Source organism: Macrosteles quadrilineatus, unplaced genomic scaffold (assembly GCF_028750875.1).
Source record: "Macrosteles quadrilineatus isolate MER2022 unplaced genomic scaffold, UCM_ALF_1.0 Scaffold_8__2_contigs__length_117827958, whole genome shotgun sequence".
NCBI classification, from domain to species: Eukaryota; Metazoa; Arthropoda; class Insecta; order Hemiptera; family Cicadellidae; genus Macrosteles; species Macrosteles quadrilineatus.
In genome coordinates, this window is record NW_026542601.1 from 117,315,455 (window position 1) to 117,337,121 (window position 21,667).

General features: G+C 35.4%; 1 protein-coding gene and 1 long non-coding RNA gene across 2 annotated transcripts in view; both read right to left on the reverse strand.

Moving 5' to 3' along the window:
* Positions 1-9,892, reverse strand: part of LOC129000041 (BTB/POZ domain-containing protein 6-like) — a 30,976-nt gene extending 21,084 nt beyond the window's left edge. The window contains exons 1-2 of the mRNA XM_054426893.1: positions 9,777-9,892; positions 5,399-5,510 (exon numbers count right to left, since the gene is read on the reverse strand). Coding sequence (XP_054282868.1) covers positions 5,399-5,509 — 111 coding nt within the window. The 5' untranslated portion in view covers position 5,510; positions 9,777-9,892. The remainder of the gene's footprint in view (positions 1-5,398; positions 5,511-9,776) is intronic.
* A 7,216-nt stretch (positions 9,893-17,108) lies between these two features.
* LOC129001426 (uncharacterized) lies at positions 17,109-21,535 on the reverse strand. Its single transcript, XR_008491456.1, has 3 exons — positions 21,468-21,535; positions 18,647-18,791; positions 17,109-17,251 (listed from the first exon to the last, which is right to left on the reverse strand). It is a non-coding gene; the product is annotated as an uncharacterized LOC129001426 (long non-coding RNA).
* Positions 21,536-21,667: the final 132 nt, after the last annotated feature.

The window sequence follows — 21,667 nt, forward strand, 5'->3', positions numbered from 1 at the left end:
TTTTCGGTATATAGTGTAAAGTTTTGTGTTTCCTGTGCCAGTTTGGACTCTTTCCCATTCAGGTAAGCCTGCTATACTCTCAAAAAATCCTATTCAGAATTTAAGTTTGGAAGGAGCTAGCAATGTTGCCGCAAACTATGCCAAATCTAGCGAGGTCACCAAAATTAGCGGTAATGATGCACTGTGGTGATTTTAGCAACGAAGTCGAGACCTTTGAAGATTCTATAGCTATAATTTGCCAAACGCCAGCAAGGCTGTTTATGTTGCCGCAAAAGATGGCAATGTAGCCTGAAATTACCTAGAATCAAGTGAAGCGATTGCAAATGTTAATAAAACAAGTAATATACGATGGAATTTGCAATGTTGTTGGTGGAAAATCTACAATACCACCTACAACAAATGTTGACAAAGGTAATATAGTAATGGACATAAACTTTGGCAAAATAGCTCTCTGTGAATAACGTTTATTATACAATAAAATGTTTCAGCAACATTGTTATTGTCTCCTGTGATTGTGGCAATGTTTGTATCACGTCCCGCGTACATTGTAACATCATCATCTCTTGTGATCACAGCCACATTGCGATGGAAGCTATGACAAGCGTCATCCGTGATTACGACCAATTATTAACAAAGTCTGCTCATTCAAAATTCCTGTAAATCTGATCAACGTTCGGTCCCAGTTGAGTTAGTTTGGAAAAGCGGGACTCAATTTCAGTTGAAGCATGGATTAAGCAACACAAGTAGACTTCCCTTCCCATTGTAAATTTTGAAGCTTATTTTTCATGTCTAGTTCATGTACGTCGACACTGATTGCAAGTGTGGACAACATTTTGTTTCTATTATTTTAGGGCTATATTCACGATTTGTGCTTTACTGTTTGGTTATAACTAGGAGACCAGTTATTGTTAATGATTAGATCGTTTTAATTAGTTAAACAATCTATTATATTATTAAAGTGATACAATCAAATTTTATGTAAACGGTTCCATTTATCAAGTAAAAATATAGGCATATGACACATCAAAATGAGGCTCAGAGTGTGTAGATTTGCCGAAAAGTATTGATGTGGACGAACTCCCTAAGGGCTCTGCCCCACAGGCTGATTTCCAAAGGGCTACGCCTTACATGTTTTGGAAGTTAAAGTTATTCGATTAATTTAGTGAACAGCAGCTGGCCAATGCAATTGACAATATAGTTTGTTTGTTTACATTTTTGTTTACTTATTTTATTTTTTAGTTTTGTGTTCTTAAAACAGGTTCGGTGAGTGGACCGTGAAGCTATTTCTAGCTGTTTGATACAAGTGGGTGATTAAGGCTAAACATCCCAGGTTTAGTTCCAAATTCTGCCACCACGTCGCAGCACCAAAATGGAGTCATTTTGTGTTGGTGTTTATTGGTTTAATTTTCATCCGATTTTCATTTTGAAAACTGATTTGTAAACGGGATAAGATAACAATTCACGCCATTGAAGATAAATTTGAATTAAGTTGCTGGTTAAAAAAAATTATAGTAAAATAATTGTGTTACAAAATGAAAAATGAAAATTGCAGGTAGTCATTTTAAAGACAATAATTTTTAATTAATTTTAATTTTTAAATTTTTAAAATCGCTTGGCTAGTTTAGTCGGTATCGTTGTTTAAACATTTACAGTAATTATAACAAACGCAAGAGAGACATGAAGCAGGAAGGACAGGGCCGCTGTGACTCATTCCAAGGTCACACTCACATTTGCTACCCCTCCCCCACAACAAGGCTGGGGTGTTGCTTGTACACCGGTGGATAACGGTTTCCTGCGCTTCCATACACGAAATACAGAATTGAATTAGGGGTTTTGCTACGCTTTAACCAAAGTAAATTGCAAACAAAATAATTATTTAAAAAATTTGATTGTGTAATCAAATTTTTAATTTTATGATAATCGTATTTAGGCCTAATCAAACTGTAAAATTGGTGTAAATACGTTGGCAAATATATAAATCTATATAAATAAAATTACAGTTTTGTCTGTACATTGCTTAGAATCATGCAGTTGTTGGTTATTTTTACGTTTCATAGCCTAAGAAAGCCGAAACGAGTCTTATCTCAATTTCTGTCTGTCTGTCTATTCTGCCATTCCGTATGTGACGCCAAAATGTCATTTTACGCGGCCTACTCCTAGAAAACTAGAGTTCCGATCAAGGTTCTAATAATTTTTTCGTATTTACTGGATTGGTGAGAGTGTCTTTGGCTATAAAAACATGACCTCGCTTCTTTGAAAACAAAGTAACGAACCATCAAAAACCCAATTTGGTTAGAATTTTGTCAAATTTTCTCCCAATGTTTACTACTGTATTACATTTTATGAAATAACGATCAGCTGTTTGGATTAGTTCTCACTTCTAGCTGTCACTGATATGTTTTAAAGTTGCTTACAAATAATACTATTAATGGAAAATAACTATGATTTTCGAAAACTTAAACAATGTAAAACCAAGGGAGATTAATAACTTCTGAACTGCACAACATCAAGTGAAGGTTTTTTTGAGAAAACCATATAGTGAGTTTTTAAAGCTTTACGTTGTTAACGATACATGTTACATAATTTGTGGCCTGTGTATTTATTTATTTTTATATTTTCCAACGGATTAACACCTATAATACACTTTAATTAGAAGGACAGTTTGAATTGGCCGTAAGTACTATAGTTCTTTTCGTAAATGTAAACGTTGGTTTTTGGTACTGCTACTTTTCCTTAGAACCGTTGGTAGTAGTAAGAAACATTTTTACGTACAAACACATCACTATTTACAACTATAGTTATCGTTAATGCTGCACCTTATTTCTTATTAAATTAAATTAATGTCTTACTGTATAATGTTTGCGTTTTCTGTCTGGACTCCATAATGTTAGTTTATGCTATGAAAATGAAAAACCATTAGTGAAAGATTTTTTTTAGTAAACCATCATGAATTTTTAAAGCTTGGCGTTGTTAACGTATAAATGTTTTGTGGACTGTGCATTTAATTACTTATTTATATATTTGCCAACGGATTTAGACAAATTTTAGAGTTTGATTAGGCCTAAAAACGATTATGATAAAATTTGATGACACTATCAACAAATTTAAAATAATTAATTTGTTGTAATTTGCTTTGGTCAAAGAGTAGCAAATCCCCTCATTCAATTATGTATTTTTGTTTGTATGTCTGTTGGTAACGAATTATTGTCCTTATTTCTCAGTGTTGCGTGGAAAAGACAAGAGTACCTTTGAACATTTCAACCCGAATAAAGTGCGCAATAGTGAGGTTGAGGGTTGAGGTAGTATTTTAACTACTTTTAACCTGTTTGAAAAGTAACTTTAAATTGTAGGCCTACCTTTAGGGCTATGCCTCATAGATCTATAAAGCAATTCCTTGTATCATTATGGACTAACACGATCGGGTGACATTTAATTGCAAAGCATTCGTTTTGGCTTTGAAACTGTCAGATATTGTATTTGCGAAGGTTTGAAACCTGTTCAAACCTGCTGCAGGCTGGTATTCCTATATAGTAATAGTTTTGCTAGCGTATCTGGAAAAATGCACGCTAAATAAGCAAACCAACTCCTGTTCTGAATATAAGGTTTCAACTTACTACAAGATTCTCGTAGGCCCTACGTAGAACGGGCAAACAGCTAGTAAGTTTGCTATTTAGCTAACACAGCTCGCTATTTTAGTCATCGGAATGAGCATTCTCAGTTAAAGAAATAACATTTATGATTACTGTAAAATTAATTGCCTGACACAAGTATTCAATTTTTATATATTACTGATTAAATAATCCGAAAATTAAAACTAACCCTTAAACCTGCAATTTATTAATAACTTCTTAAAAATAGTGATATGTGGATGTAACACAAACATCACCACTGTCTTTCGTGGTCGTGTGACAAAATTCTGATATTTTTCAGAGGTAAAGGAAACATTATAATCCTCTTCCGCGGTCACGAAAACGTCATCGTCGTCTCCCGTGTTCACGGAAACGTCATCGTCTTCTTCCGCGGTCACGAAAACCATCTTCATGCGCAATAGTGGCAAATTGTAAATTCCCGGTAAAATACGAAATTTACGCATAATTCCCGGTTTTCCCGGTCGGTGGACACCCTAAAGACAGGCAAACGGACAGACAAACAGACAGACAGAAATTGAGATAAGACTCGTTTTGGATTTCTTAGGCTATGAAACGTAAAAATAACCAAAAACTCCATGATTCTAAGCAATGTACAGATAAAACTGTAATTTTATTTAAATAGATGTCTCTTTCCGACTTACAGAAAATACTTGTTTTTAAATCATAAACTAGTATCTGTCGAAATCAGTAGTCCAGTCTAGTAAGTGTGTCCGGTCAGAGTATGAATGCGAGGTGTGTGTGAGATGACGAAGCTACAGTCGCGTTGTAGGGCCGGGCAGAGGGGCAGAGCGGCTGGCACTGGCGGCTGCGCTACGCGGGGGGGGGGGGGGACCGGAGCGCGAGAGAAATAATGATAATTTCTTTAAAAAACTATTCCGATTCGACCATTTGGCCGAATTAATATCTGAAAACGGCAAAATTCTTTTAAGATTTCTCTTTACAAAATGACTACCTGCGATTTAAAAAAATAGTTACAGCAATAAAAATTAGTTATAAAACTTTTTTGTAAATAATTTTTAAAAAACATTAGCAAAATAGCGTGAATGTCTTATTCATATCATTTACAAAACAGTTTACAAAACAAAAATCTGATAATAAATACGGAAATTATAAGTGGTACAAATTTGCCGCAGAGGTGCTGCTATCTATCGGGCCAGAAACACAACTTTTTCAGGGATGTTTAGCCTTAAAGATGATCGAAATACGATGAATATAAGATTAACAAACCATGTAGGCTATGTTGTTCGAACCAAGAGTTTGTCACCGATCTTTAACAGGTTGCCATTTCATTGAAAAGTATTAAAGTATTACAGACGTCGTGGAGGAGAGCGGTCAGTTCAGGTACAACCGTACCCACCTCGGCCACCTCAGGACGTAAGGTATGAAGGTTCCACTGCTTTTAACATCCTTTAAGACGAAAATTTCTCGAGCTTGGCCCTTTAAGTGAAATATAAAGTCGAAGTTGATTAAATTAATTTAATGGTGGCTTCTGTACACCCGTGAATTTGCGGGTAGAACCTCTTGTTTTTTAAATGACTGAAATAACAAGAAACAAATTTGTAACAAAACATGACCTCTACAGTGTGACGTACAGAACTAACAATAAAATTGGCTTCAGCTGTTTCATAAGGATGATAAATCTACAAAGGGAGTACCGGTATGTTTTATCTATGGTTATTTTATCTAGACCTCACGCCTTCTCAATTTTAATGTTCCTAGCTTAACACAAGTATTTTATAGGTACTTACAGGTTTGACCAAACTCTTTTCTCCAACAATGAAAAAACAATCAAACTTTGGTTTATCCGAGAATAGAAACTGGATGAATTCTGGTGGCTCAGGTGAATTTTGTTCAGCCATTCTGTAAATAAAGAAGAAATCAAACACAGTCCATGAAACAAAAAGATAAAAATACAATGAGGCTTGTCTCGTTTCTAGGACACTCCAAGTGGTCCCATGAAACTCCATTTCAAATGCAGCCAACCACTGATAATGATTGGCTTTTAGCAAATTTCCCATAGCCTATGGGGAATTTCCCATAGCCTATGGGGAATAAGCTATTACCGTAGGTCTCATAGTAAGACCTAGACCCGGGACCGTTTTGCTTTTTCGTTTTGAGGTCCCCAGAGGCCAAAAACACCCTCCGGTCAAATTCAATGAGCAGAGCGAAGCGAAGCTTTTTGGGATCAACTTTAATGCAAATTTTATTTATTTATTTAGATGACAATACTACATTACAGGCATAGAGCCCAATTACAATGCAGCATTACAGTTCATTTTAAACAGTCCATGCAGTCTTCTTGGTAGGTACACACATCACAATTTATATTATATTTAACTACTAAGACAAGATAACAAACAACCAATAAATAATAATAAATAACATTTCATAAAAAACAATAAATAGACATATTAATAAATAAAGTAAGTTTATAACACATAATCTCAATAACGGCTGAACATATTTTAGCCAAACTTACCAAGGTTGTTTTGTCAAATGTTTGGATGGTTTAGACGAGCAATTTCGATTTTGATAATGCCTATATGAAATTTAAGAGTAACTCAAAGTTTTTAAATTTTAACATTAGCCTTATGGGTTGCCATGATGGTTAAAAAATAACGACGCAAACGTAAATAAAACAATCATAGCATGTGTTTAAATCAAGCCACAACCTAAACACAGTACAAAGGAAAAAAATTGGATGATAACCACTGATCATATAATACAGTTAAAGTCCTAAGTTTACATTGGTGTGGCCAATTTGGAAACGACCAATGATCGAATAGGTACAGTCATAGATAAAACCTAATCAACGCCATATTGGTACAAGAAGCCTGCTTCACTGCAGACGGCAAGTGCCGCCTCTATATTTATTCTATGCTCAGTGATAATAGCCAAGTTAGATATTGACTTGAGAATACCAAGTTATTCACTCAGCATAGCAACGCTGGTGGCGCTGCCTACAAATTGAAGGCAAAGCTCCCTCAAAGTACTTAATGCTTTTTACAATGCGGTTGGCATTCTGGGTTATAGTAGTATGTTTTCTGTGTCCCAGGCAAACTAAACTACAAGCATATTTCAGATTGATCACGAGGCACGTGTTCATCTCTACAATGAAATACCTCAGCATTATACTTGGAATGAAAGCAACAAGTCTTGGAAAAAGCGACAGTCGGGTTCAACCAGAACTGTGGGTTCACCAGATGACATTAGCAAGCAAACACAGGAAAAATACTGATACAAAGATATGTATGTAATGTCCACATTTACTAATGAAACTTTTTATAGAAGTTGATTGTTCTGAGCGAAACTGATAAATTAAATTAATTGATGAAATGGTTATATTTTGTATTATATCTATTTAAGCAGTTTATTTATTAAAAACAATAAAACGTGATCGCTCAACTGGCTTTCACTGCTGTGAAAGCAATTCTACTATACAGGGTGTTTCAGTAAAGCGTAGCGGGCTATGCAGATACAGATTATACATGCAAAAAAAGTCAAAAATGAACCTACAAATTTTTTTCAATTTCGGCTTAGTTTAGCCGTAATCCACCATTTTGTATTTTTTGAAAATAATTTATAACGGATAACATGTAAAAGTAAACAAATTTTTTCTTTCGGCCCTCAAAAAGCCACGTTTAAACGTTACCAGTGACAAGAGAAGCTATTGAATGCTTTCAAGTGATTGACAGGGAAATTAGTGATCAATTTAGTTTCTTTATTATATCGATAGTCTTTCAACTTGGGTTTTAATGGAAACCAACACTAAACCTTAAAATAATGAGAAAGCTGGTCTATCAACCTTTGCTTCAGCTGTTGATTGTGGTTCATCATCACAAGCCCTTCCTTGGTTAGATTACGAAGATTTTTCAAAGGTTTACTAAATTAACAAATAGTAAATTACCTGATGAGATTTAAGATATGCCTAGACTACATGATAATTGTAACGAAAAAATCTCCATATAACATGAAACTTACATTGGAAAAATAGCAGTTTGCTCCTGCTAACAGCTCTTGTATAGGACTATTCCTAGGCTATGCTATGGTTGAAGACGAATACCAAGTTCAATTAAATTATTAGGAATATATCTGTTTAGTCCTTGCAAGAACAAGCCTACTATAGCCAACTTGTTACATAGCCAAGTAGGCCTACATGTTATTTTTACTTTACAAATTTCAACATGTTTAAAATAAAAGCCGATTTCAGGATAAGTTGCTGAATAGGCCTAGGCCTACTGTTTTCTGTACCAACTAGGTTGAAGCACAATTTGCCCTATGCCTAATGACAATAAAGGACCGACGATTTTTTGACATTGAAAAGTGTTATTCATAGAACTTATCACTATGGTTAAAAGTTATAGCAATATCGTTTTTAACATTAAAAGTAACTTAAAGAAAGGCAATAAACTCCAATTTGAGCAGGCTCTGTAACACAAAAAAGTATTTTTAAATAATCGTTTCACAGTTTTATTGGTCTTACCTAATTGTTGATATAAGACATCTATAAATGAATCTATATTAAAGAAATAAAATGAGCTTTTAAAATATAGTTTGGTTGTATGTCCTTTGAACTTAATGAAATTTACATATAAGATTCATTAAAAATAATGCAATAATTAAAAATAAGTTAAGTACTAAATATGATGGGACACCCAACTATTTGGTTCTGTTGCTGTAATGTTAGGTTTATAATAATGTACCAAAAAATTAAATACAATCTAGGAATAATTTGTTTTCCAAGTAATGTTAGATACAATACTGACATTTTTTGTTTAAATGTTTGTTCAATAAAATGTAGTTGCAATTAATTTTACATTTACCTAATGTGCGTGGAATAATAAGTAACGTCTTTGGAAAAGTAGCTAAAATTGTAGCTGTAGCTACATTTCATTGTAGCTGTAGTTGTGGCTAGCTACTTTTTCGGAACTGTAGCTGTAGCTGTAGCTAAGCTACTTTTTTGGAAATGTAGCATTAGTTGAAGCTAGCTACGTTTTAAAAGTAGCTTCCCCAACACTGCCTATGATTATTAATTCAACTTATGTAGGCTACTTAAAGTATGTAGCATTATGCCATGTTTGTTGTGCATGATTTCTATTAACTAACAACTTATAGGCCTAGGATACCAACAAATAATTAGTCTATTCATCGTCATTAAAGAGCTTGATAATGAAGTATTGCTCTTAAACCTAGTCCACACTTGGAGAATAAGTCGACACACAGTCGGCCAATCGTCTGCTGACAGTTTTGGATAACAGTGTCCAATTTATTTTGCATCCACACTAACCAACCAGTGCTTATCGGTAACTTTAGGCCTATGGGTATGAAGACTGAAGAGGGCGTGTTTTTGTCCAGCGTGACAATAAGACATTTTATTGACCGTTAAGTAAGATAACTACAAAATACAATAGGTCTTGTCAGTTTTAAAATAGGCCTACATAAGTTAAGCTACGTAAAATAAGAAATTTACGTGTACTTCTTACTTCTTATGAGCATGTGGCTGATGCAACAGATAATAATGAACCCAAAAGTTGCTCTAGGAAGGTGTGTAGGTACTAGACCTATTGCCAAAACCTACTAGGCCTATCAGGTCTTCAATTAGAAGATGGCGCATATTTTAGAAACTTAACAGGACTCCTACAGATTTTGAGGTTTAGGCCGAAGTACCTAAGCTACTGGGCCAAAGATACGGTAACTTAAGAATTAAATATGCGCGATACAGGGCTGAAATTTCAGCCCAGAACTCCACACTGACCACCAGCACCAGCGGGTGCAGAGCTAAAACCCGTAATGTGTCTGTGTTATATCAGATCTCCTGCCTCCTACCATAGAAAACATACTACTAATAGTAGTATGTTTTCTGTGCTAACTTAGGCCCTATCTTGTCTCACGTTACCCATGTATGGGAAACAGAAAAAACTGAATTTTCTCAACAGAAATAAAATCTGCCGATCGATCATCTGGAGACATGACATGACATTGCTAAGTCTTATCGCTAGATAGTTACAAAGAAGAGGCAACACTAGGACTACGGAGACAGTTGGCCAAAAATCCGGCAAATCGCCAAGTATGGCTTTAGTCAGTTCTCAATGGTGTTTCTAATCATATGATAAGAATTGTTTTTACCTTATAGTTGAGGTTGAGCTAATTCAATAGATTTAAAAAGTTGATTTTAAGTTATTCAAAACAGTACAACCTCAGTCAGTGGTCGACTCCCGTCCCGAATGGTCGAGGCCGAGGTCACTCACTTTTAAGCCTGGTTTACACGGGTCGAGTACAGCGGGCGAGTCAGTGTGCGAGTTGCCACTCGCTCTTTAACTCGCTTGGTGTAGACATGCAGGCGAGTCGAGCAACGGGCGAGTTGATAAAAAGAGGTCAGTTGAGAGCGAGTCGAGTGATTTAGTTGAAAACCGAGTTGCTCGGCCCAGTAGCTACCCCCACCACCACAATTTGCCCGCAAAACATCTGTTTACTGCTATCAAGTGAGTCCAGCGACCACAGAATAAATTCTTTTTTTATTTTGTGGTCGCTGACAATGAGTCGATCACAACGATCAGAATTTTTGGGGTTGTGGGTTAGTTCAGTAGTGTATGCCTAATCACCCTCAATCTATCTATATATTAATAGGCAAGCATGTTTCTTTAAAACCTTTTTTCTCAGCTCGTGTGCATCGCAGGGGAAATTTACGCATATTGTTAGAAAGATATTTGCCTGTAGATGTGCAGAATCCCTTTATAAATTAAAATAGGCTAAAAAATAAGCACAAAAAACGAATTTTAAAACTTCAAAAAATTAACATGGACCAACTGGGTTGCCATGATGGTGACGAAATAACAACAGAATGTAAACAGAAAATCAAAACAAATGGAAGAAATCCCAATCACATGTTTTATTTACAGTGTGGGGAGAAAATAGAGAAGTCTGTACATTAATTATTTTTGGTCGAGTTTCGACCACAGGACGACCACTAGTACTCATTACTCAATGGTTCAGTTGAACAGTTGGCCCTGTGTTGCATTGTCCTGCTGTTCGTAAATCTACTCACTCTTATAAAATTCAGTTTTCAAAATTGTTGAACAACTTAAGATCTACAGTTCTACTGGAACGATTTTATTAATCAATGGGTTGTTAGAAAGCTCACTCCCTAAAAATGTTTTCTATCAGAAATACATTGAAAACGGTGTTTTCAAATTTTTTTATTTGGAGGCAACTTTCGGTTGCCTATATATTTTATTTTAAGAAATGCAGTACCGGTACAGTAATTTGTAACAAATCTTATTCTTTTAGAATACCACCTTCCACTTTGGTCTATCGTATTTGCAAAAAAAAACTTTTAAGCAACCCCTGAATTTAATGCATGATTCAGTTTTAATTCTAATAATCTAATTCAGTGATTAAATTAATTTATAAATTCAGCATTAAACTCTTGAAGTCCCATTTTAAATTCAAACAACATTTAACACGAAAGCTACGGTATACGGAATACCCTACACCACAGAACACAGAGAAATTATAAAAATTACTTTTCTGTGCCTACACTGTCGCTGTTCGAAATAGGAATGCGTGTAGACAGTCCAGTCAAGTACCGGACGAGTTGAACAAATCAACAACTGGGCCTAGTAACTGGGCCGAATAACTCGTCTGACATACTCGACCCGTGTAAACCAGGCTAGTGTGCTTACTGCTCTTAAGGCTTAGGGATGTTCCTTCACTTACTTAAAACTAAAAGTCAGTCACAGTCAGTTTTCGTTTTCAGTTATAGTCGTTAGTCACTCGACTTCGACTCGACTTAAACTCACCTCAACCCTTCACTCAGTGCTTCAACCACTGCCTTCAACACACAGTCAACTGAGTCAACCTAGTCCTAGTCCGCCCAATACCTTACAACGTTCAAGCCAAAGTGTTCAAGTCAAGTCAGATCAAAAGTCACTTCACTTCACACACAGTCGGGATCCCTTCAAGTAGGTAACCTTTCAAACTGGTGAAGGGACCTACCTGCCCGATATTGAAATCGGTCAGGTTGGTTACTTTTCAATTTGGTGAGGTAATGAACGCCCTCTTGCTCTTGTGGTGGGGGCATCGACTGCTCTCATTGGCTGCAAGGTTTCTGGGGGAGGGAGTAGTTGTTATGGGGTGAACAGTGCTGCCAACCCAAAAGTCTGGAGCAATAAACATTCCCATACAAGGGTAATGTGCGTAATTCCGATATTTACGGCTACAAAGTAGGCAGTATAAATGCCGAAGGAAATTATATGTATAAAATATCTAGTTAGAACTTAAGTCCATCATCTTGCGAACCTGTTTCTCTCCATGCCCCTGGGTCACTGCTAGGCTACTTTCTCTTGTAACTAAATCTACAGTATTAACGGGTCAGATTTTATTAATTAACTAGCTGTTGCCGTTGGCATCGCCCGACATACTTTTTCGTCTTTTATTCTTTACTATAAGCCTGCTGAAGTTGTCACTGACTTCGCTACGGAACGGAACTACCGAAATGGAACAACTGAATGATGTTTTTACCAAAAATACCAAAGTATTCATATCTCCTTTCATTCATTATCATACTCCAAGCCAAATTTTCCAATGGTACAGTTAGTTTTCTCTAACTTTATTGAAAAGTATTTCAGATAGTCTAAAGTAGGATTAAAAGTAACACAAAAACATTAATTTATTTAGTGATATACTGTATATATAATGTTCCCCGTTACTGTCTCGGCATGCTCTTGATTTGATATTATTCTTGAATTTTGTTGTCCCTTCTGTACATTTAATAATTACTAGAGGGCCCATGCTACTCTACAACGTTGAAATGAAAATCATATTCGAGCAATAATCAAATTTATAAATTTTTATTGAGTATCTTGATCTTAACTGATTCAAACGATAAATAGCTCAAATTAAAACCTTTAATTAACTTACTATTTTGCGTCAAAAACATGAAAAAAACATAAACAATAGTGGACCTATTGATTTTTAATCATAGAAAACCCTTATAAAAAAATAATTTATATGTTGGTTGTTCACATTGCAATTATTGCTTGTAGTCCGTCCGATTTGGATAACTAATTAATAGCTTAAATGGAAAGCCGGCATTTCACTGAAGGTTCTTAGACCAAAATATGTAGGATTATATAATTATAACTGGTGAAATGCATCTTTAATTGAAGTAAGAATTCGAAAAAGTTAAATATATGTTATTTGGACGAGTAATACAGTAGAACAATGTATGCTGATGCTTAGAGTGAAATCTGTGCACACCTTCAATTTGAGACCTCAATCATGAAAATCGGTTAAATTTATTTTTAAATATAAGAAGATTGACTCTATTAACGTTTAACGAAAACTATCACCGTATTACAACAAATTGTGTAGCAGTTCCGGTTAATGATAACAACCTATACTGAATTGAAGCTTTAGAATAGAAGATTTCAAATGTTTACGGGAGCAAGCTCCTAAAATGTAATAATGTCGGTAGCTATACTTGCGATAGTACACTTGATAGGTTTTTAACAGCTTTTATTGATTTATGCATTATTATTATATAATAAATAATGCTATTTAATAAAATAAAAGATTGGTAATCATATGGTTAAACGTACGGACACTGACTAGTTTTTAGGTGGCGGAACAAGCAAATTTTCACAGTTTATTTGAATGTAAACCTATTTTACTCGAAATATGTTTGAGATAGAAAAACACTCTTGAAATACAAAAGTTGTGGATAATTTAATTCTACACTACCGATCTTCCATAAGATTTAAGATCCAAGCATTGTAGCTTATAAGTTACAGACCAAAATATAATATCTTGCATACTCGAATTTCTTCTTAAATAGATTTAATCCCCTAAACCACCCTTGAATTTAGAACTTTGCAAAACCCCCAACTTTGTACATCTACATATACATGGATTGTCGTCCCAATCCAAAATTTTATTATTCTAGGTCTTATATATGTTTTGAGATACATTATAGTGATCATTTGTCAGTGATATGCCAATCAATAAAGGTAGGTCAATGGAAAGCATTTATCTACGTGGTGATCGGATGCATAGCAGCTTCAAAACGGATACGTCACAAAATTCGTGTTTGCCTATTAAATATATTGGGTATCTATATTTAATATATAGATACCCAATATGCCTATAAACATTCAAACTTATCCGGGTCAGTTTGCTGCACACAAAATCCAACAAAGTCTTTTAATAATATAGATACTTATAAGGTTAAGGAAACTCCAGAACCACTTGGGTGGAACCCAAAAGTCAGATCAGGATAAAAACTACTTAGTTTTCCTATTTAATGCCTGAAGAATCAGTACACCAAATTTCAACGTTCTAGCTAGTCTGGAAGTTGGATTAGTAATGAATAATTGAGTGAGGGCAATTACTTTTGAGTGAGGGCTTTTACTTTTATATGTTAAGATTATTAGCTAAATATAACACATATGAAAGGTACAAAATAAAATCCATAAGTTAAATACAGTAGTAGAATATATAAAAACGGAGCTCCAGACAGAGCTCCCTTTAAAATTTGAAATAGGGGTTGCTGCAGACTTTTAATTTTATCCATCAGCGAGATTACGCCCCTGAATTTAGTGTTACTCCCTCAATATGACAACACTGTTGGATAAATCTAGCTCAGTGGGATAAATGCAGGGATGCATCAGGCACTTGTAGAGCGAAATTTCCCACAATTTCCATGTAACCGTTTGACTGGTTTTCAGGTTATGTGACAAAATCCAAAACACAATTGAACATAGGATGCACAATAAATCGGATGTGTTTACTTTTGGGCTATTGACTTAATTATTACATCAAACAATTAAATGTATTCTGAACTTGTGTAATACTTGCGAAATAGAGCGTACTATAGCTAGCCGCCATACCCGTGCTTCGCTAAAGGAGCGCTAAAGAGAATAATTTATTGTTATGTTCCATAGATCTGTTGTATGAAAAGTTAAATAACTCATAAAATAAATGCCTAACATTTGCTTTTAAAGCATCAATCGAATTATTTTCAAAAACGTGTTTTATATCAACTAGACAGCTAGATGTTATCCACGGGCTTCACCCCGTTCCGTTTGACTTCATAAGTATTAATAACACTATTGATTGGATAAGTTAAGTTAACTATGATAATCATTTAGCGTTGATGGTTGAACTTACTAAACAACATCACAGATGCAATTTACGGACTTGAGAGGCCATCAATTCTGGACCTGCCCTTCAGATTTTTGTAAAGAGTTTTATCGAAAAATTTGTTGTTAACAGCTATTTTTAATGTTCAAAAGTTACTTTGTTGTATTGCATTGCATATTTATCATGAAAACATCAAAAGAAATTTACAGATATTTTTAGTTGTACATATTCTTTAAAGGCATCAAGAGAGTTATCAAGATCCCTTAGTTCGCTGATGATATAAATCTGTTTGTGGAAAGTTGCTTCCCTCTATGATTATGAGTAATTTTGCCTTAGGCTTTTAATACTTTAATTTGAAATGGCAACCATACAAAGTAGGTATTTTAAGCCAAGTACCAGTATGCATGGAGATGAGTGGCACGATTTTGTATCCTTGTTAGTGACTAAGGCTGACATATTCCTTAGACACAGCTGTCAATTATAGCCCATACTTTGGGCTAATGGAAACTATATAGGGACCTACAGTTTATAGTAGAATCCGAACCACATTTTTCCTTGGTATAAAAAAATTGGTCTAATTATCAGGATGTACTGCGGATAGTCGTAGTAAGGGCGTTAATTCAAACCACGAAGTATCACATCCACAGTACATCCACAACTCGTGACCTCCTAGTAGTTGAATTACAGGATGACACCACCGTCTCAGTCTATTAATGATGTCTTAGCTAAGACTTGACCAAAGATAATGGTTGATTCCACCAAGAATAAGTTAAAAATTGTTGGCATTAACAAATTTCTCTGGATATTGACTATTTCCCAGATTCTTATTGACTCGCCATGTGCGTTTGGGCTTTGGGCCAGACATTCAGCACATCTGTGCCAAGACCTCTGGCATTCTCAAAAATGATCTGCTGTGCAAGACACTGTTTGAGCATCCATGATTTTTGTATCCATACCTGCTATATATCCAGTATAATTTTTATGTGTGGCAACAACTAGGGTCTTCGGTCTTACTGTGTATTCTGGTCGCTTTTACCAGCACAGCCTTTTTCAATGTCTTAGGCCCCCAATACGGGAAGAATGAGCGTACGCCTTATATAAATTGTCCTTAAAGTATTTCTCGTATGTCAAGAAGTTTACAACATAGATTTACATTGTAAGAAAGGGGATTAACCCCGTACCCACGGTGCTCATCTAAGCAGATACTCTGTTTACATTACACTTATAGTCCTCGCCACCCTAAGTTGAGGCAGCCCAAGGCCGCACGGCGTATATCTAGTGCGGCCTTTGGCTGCCTCAACTTAGGGTGGCGAGGACTATAGTCGACCAGTTGGTGTGAAGAGAGTTGAACAGTAGCATGAGTATCGATTTACAAATTCCTTTCCCAGCTGACGTGAGCTAGGCGATGACCGGTAGGGCTGACTTCCAAGAAACATCGTTAACCTATAAGTCAAACACCCAATCAGCCAATGAGAAGGCCTAATGAAGAAAATGGAGGGGTGAGGAGTCTCTCAGCTGGAGCTGGAGAACCTGAAGAAACAAATCGAGGAGTTCACCACGGGCCACTGGACCAAGAAGATCGAGAGTTTCGGAGTGTGTGTATCGGTGCGTGTGCTTCTGGGACAATAAACAGTACGTAAAAAGAATAAAATATATAACTAAAGTTTTGTAAAACAAACAAGTCATATAGTTTGTCAGTAACTCATTCTTTTAAATTTTTAATTGATTTTCTTTTCTTGTAAATTATAACATTGTAAATTTATTTATCTTATTATTGTTGATCTTTGCCTTTTCAAAGTTTTCTTTTGCTTTACTTTTGTTGTTTTTCTTAATTTAATTTTGTTCATTACACGCTGAGCAACACCCTTAAGCAGTCTTAAGTCTCATTAACCTAATACCTCTAGACAATGAAGTTCAAACATTTATTCAGAGGAAAATTCTTGAGTGATTTTATTGGGTTGGCTAAATAGAGTTTTTGATTCAACTTTTGAATTACTTATTTCATTTTTACAGTACACTCATTAGTCATTAAACACCAAAATTATTTTATTTTACTAGCTATATATTAACTTTGCTTCTTAAGATTGGCACTCGCATATATAATATAAATATAAATATCATTTTATCTTTATGTATAGTTATCTGAGACATGTACGAACAAGAACAATAAAAAATATATCTAAAAAAAGAATATTTTATCTATAAAACTGTCAAAATAGTTAGAAGATCAAAATAAAATATATAATCATTTTTACATGTTTTCTTTACAAATTACAGAGAAGTTTACTGGTAAGAATTTTAACAAAATTAACTGCTATAGATAAATATAAGGTTTATTGGTAAAGTATAAAAACAGTACATAACAATAAAAGGCAACATATAATAATAACTATAGCTGCCCTGTACAGCGGCCAACCTTCTCCATAACATTTTTGTCCAGAGCTGGGGCTACATCTTTCTTCCTGAAACAAACATTTTAATCTTGGTAAAGAAAGTCACAATTTTAAAATACTCAGGGGTGCCAAATTATGCGGGTTGGTGTAGTTGGTAGTTTCAAATAAAAAGGTCTTATTTTACAATAAATTACCATAGGTACCCTTAACTAAAAGTTTTTAACTGGTTTATTCCGCCTACAAACGTGTGACACAAACTCAATCTTTGAGGGGCTTTCATTGCTTGTTAAAGACACATGTTAACCTCTTGCCACATTACCAAGAGTTATTCTTCTTGCTAGAAGAATAACTCTTGTTAATGTGGCAAGAGGTAGATATCTTCCTGAGGAGGATCTAATTGGGAAGCTACAGGCTTTTATCGGACGCCTTAACTTGTAACTTCAAGAAAACAACTGTATGGGGTGCGCAATAATTTTATTTTTGGATGAAGTGCTTTATGGTCTTGGCCTGCCCCTGTTAACAGTTTTAACAGGACCAGCAACAGGTAAATTAAACCTTTTATATTTTGTCTAGGCCTATATTTCCCTGATCAAGTTAGTGCAAAGAAGTTTTTGTTGAATAATAGTTGTAAAGGCTTTAATTTCCTGAATTGAAATAAGTACCTGGGGACCGAGCCATGGCATAGTTTATTTTGATTGTAAAAGTAATATACAGGAATGGATGCTTTAGAATAATTTGAAATTTATAAAACAATCAAAATTCGAGCTAACACATTTTTAAACGACAAAATCAGTTTACAGTCTAACGCTCTGTATGATACTCTAATAAAAAAACAAGAACAGCTGATGAACAAGGAGCCGAGCTATACAAAGTCCACTGCCCAACCATCTTCCGCATCGCAGTCATGACCCTCATCTGCAACTGTGCGCACAAGGTTGGGGTTGGACATTGTAAGTTTTTGTCAGTAAGCCTACTCGTTTTGTTCATAAAACGTCTGACTGTAAATAGTATATGTCCGTGTTTCGCATTTAAACTCTTGATGACCCTTTCGAAGTTACAGTGTTAAATGTTCTTGTACAAGATCTCATGATGAGGACTTAGGTCCTTAAAACCCGTAATCTATAAGGACTAAACAGGATCAATCTGGCAGTACTGAGGTAATTTTATACCTTTTATAGTTGGTTCATTGATCTTGAGACAAAACAACTCAAATATGAAAATGAATATTATGTTATTGATATATTTTAACGTAAACAGTAGGGCAATTACAATGTTGGTCATAATTGTTTTTATACAGTAGGCCAACATTTGGTGGCTTTTGTTCATAAATTCGGACTACTTAACAACTGTTTGGATTAGGCGGTATAGTTCATCTTCCCGTTGCGAAGAACGGGCACAGAAGCTAGTAAATTATTAAGTGATTTAATAAATAACTCTATATATAATATTTACAATAAACTATACCTTCAAAAATCTGGCTGTTTAACGGATGATATGGCAGACATACACTTATCTCACTAGGTGCTCTTCCTTAAGTTCTTTTACGGAGTACAGCGGCCTATAATTAGTATTCCTTTCAGCGCCTTCTGAAGGAGGGTGCATCCATCTCCTGCAAATGAGTAGGCAGTTATGAGTTGTAGTTAATAGTAGAACGAGGATAGCTATTCTAGGTACGTTTGAGACGACAGCAGGAAAAGTCTATATTTTGTGCTCTTCTGGTATAGTACTCCTGCACCCCAGTGGCGGATCCAGAGGGGGGGGGGGGCAGTCGCAGTTTGGAAATATATGTCATATATTTTTGACTGCATGTAATACAGTAGTGCATACAAATTGCGTAAAATAATTTGTCACACTAACTTAGGACAAAGAAATGGTATAAAACTGCCATTTTTGAAGACTTAGTTTAAACAAATTTTTGGGGAGGGAGGGGGTACCCCCGAACCTCTCAGACACCCTGGTCCCCCCCTCCTTGTGACTGTTCTAGATCCACCACTGACTGCACGTCATCTTTTCTAGGGTCAGGATATCAAGCACTACGCCGTGAGTACCCTTAAGCTACATTTCCATTCCTACAAGTCGCAGGCACAAGTCGAGGCACATGTCGAGACCATGACGAGGCACATGTTGCACGTAGTTTGTCATGCCGTTTCCATTCCAGGCACAAGTCCCGCGACTACAACTGGCAGACAAGGCAGTGTTCTCTTTTATTGTGATGCGGTGAGGTTCGGTGGCTGATTTTGATTATATTGTGTTCTACAAATCACCATGGATGACATAACAGCCTCTGCTTTTTTATTTATGGCTGGTGCATACAATGAACTTAGAAGGAAACTACCTAGATAGTGGATAAGAAGTTTTTTTGGCTAAAAGAGCATTAGAAGGTGCATTTAATCAATTGATGAGAGATTTGCGCGTACAAAGTGGCTTTGAAAATTTCCTCCAACGGACTCAACGAAATTTGAGGTTATGATTACCTGTCATTTATGAGCATGCGGTAGTTTGGAGGACCTGCGCATGCGCGAGTTGCAGGCACATGTTGCAGGCATATGTCAGTTCCTCAAGCCGTGCACGCGATTGTTAATACGCTCCTGGCCGTGCATACAATAGGTTGACTGCAATTAAAGTTATATATTCGGAATCTGCATTAACTCCAGAATCTGACAGTATAAATATAATCTTATTTAAATCGTAATTCGAATTTTAACAACTAAAAATGTTAAACAAATATCATAACTTGACATGAAAAAGTTACTAAGCGAGGATTTTTTATATTTTTTTGTCAGAAGCAAACTTCAAGCGACAAAATTGTAGCTAATGAGATGATCTTCAGCATATAACCAAGCAATTTCAAATAGAATTTTTTAGTCGTGTGTAATGGAGTAATTAGTAACGCAAAGAGGTTCTTTATAAATCGCGCCGCGGGCCGTCCTTCCTGGTTCCGCTGATCTTTATGTTTACGGTACTCCCAGAAACGTTTTGAGTACAATCAATAGTTATACTAAATACATTTTTAATACAGGTAACACATAAGTACATATGTGTTAGAAATGTGAACTGTGTTACAACTAAACTGTGTTACCTACAAATAACCCCCTTTGTTTGGTTGTAACAAGGGGGTTATTTGTATGTTTTGTTGGGTAATTAATGAGAACTTTCAAATATTAAGGTCCAGAGCAATTAATTAATAAGGTCATGAATACTAAACCTAGATGTCTTTAAGATGGCGAAGTTATTTTGTTAGTAGTATCAACTAAGTTTAGACTAACCTACAAGGTTTATTATCACATATAAAAATGTTTTGATGGCCGTTGCCCTGGCGGTAGGTTAGTTGCGCATTTGCTACCTACAAAATCCGGGCCCTGTAGGGTGGGTTATAATGCGGTAGAATGGCGATAAACTTAGGTTAGTTGCCCATTGACGCCTTGAACAATAGATCTCTTAAAATTATAAAGAGCAATGAAGCGTAGTCCTACAAAAAAGCCAGTCTACCGGAATAGGCAAATCATTATGAATTTAATGTGTACCATGTAACCTTGTAAGTTATAGCCATCCACCTCCACCTGTCACGTAAAGCCACAAAGAAAAAATCACACTACTCCAGCTGCTGAGAGTATCAAATACGTATAGGCTATGCTATAAAATGCTAAAAACTCAATTGGTAAACTAAAACTGTCATACGAAAAACTTTATACTTTGTCAGCATCTTATAAAAAATAAAAATATAAAAAAAACTAGTGCACTTGTTGCTCGAAATCGATCAATAGTCTAGTACCGGAAGTTATATTAAAACTAATAGTCATAATTTTCTATGAGTTTAAAAATCCAACTAAAAGCGCAGTATGCAACTAATGGATAGACTAGGCCTATTTGATGTATCGATTCATTCGGTTAGCTAAGTTAGGTTAGGTTAACTTTACTAACCAAACTTGATATATTAAATGAGATAATCGATTTATTGATCGATATATTTATTCGAATTATAGTGTAGGACGTAAGGCATAAAGTGCAGTTTAATTTTAAAATAGATATATTTTAAATACCGGTATCGATTATTAATCAATATTTTCAATTTGATAGTTTCAATCGATATTAGCGAAGCCCAGGAAACTGTACCCCCAATTTATTTTATAGGCTACCAGAAACTAATTTGAATTTGCTTGAAACGTTAATATTCTAATGACCATTTCCATGTCAATAAGTTACACCTTTCAATTTTGTGATGACAAAAATGGTTCTTTAAACTGTAGTAGTTGTTGTAACTTAGGCCTAAATTGAAAATACACACCTAAAATACAAATTTGTATGACAATTGAAATTGACAAACAATAAATTCTCCAAAATCCAACCTCAAACCACCAAACTTACTAGACAGTAGACACTAGACACTAGACAGAGCTAGAGCAGCAGCAGATCTAAGAAGAGAAGAAGAAGAAGAAGAAACGCAGAACAGAAAAAACAGAGCACGAAACGAGACGAAGGAAGGCT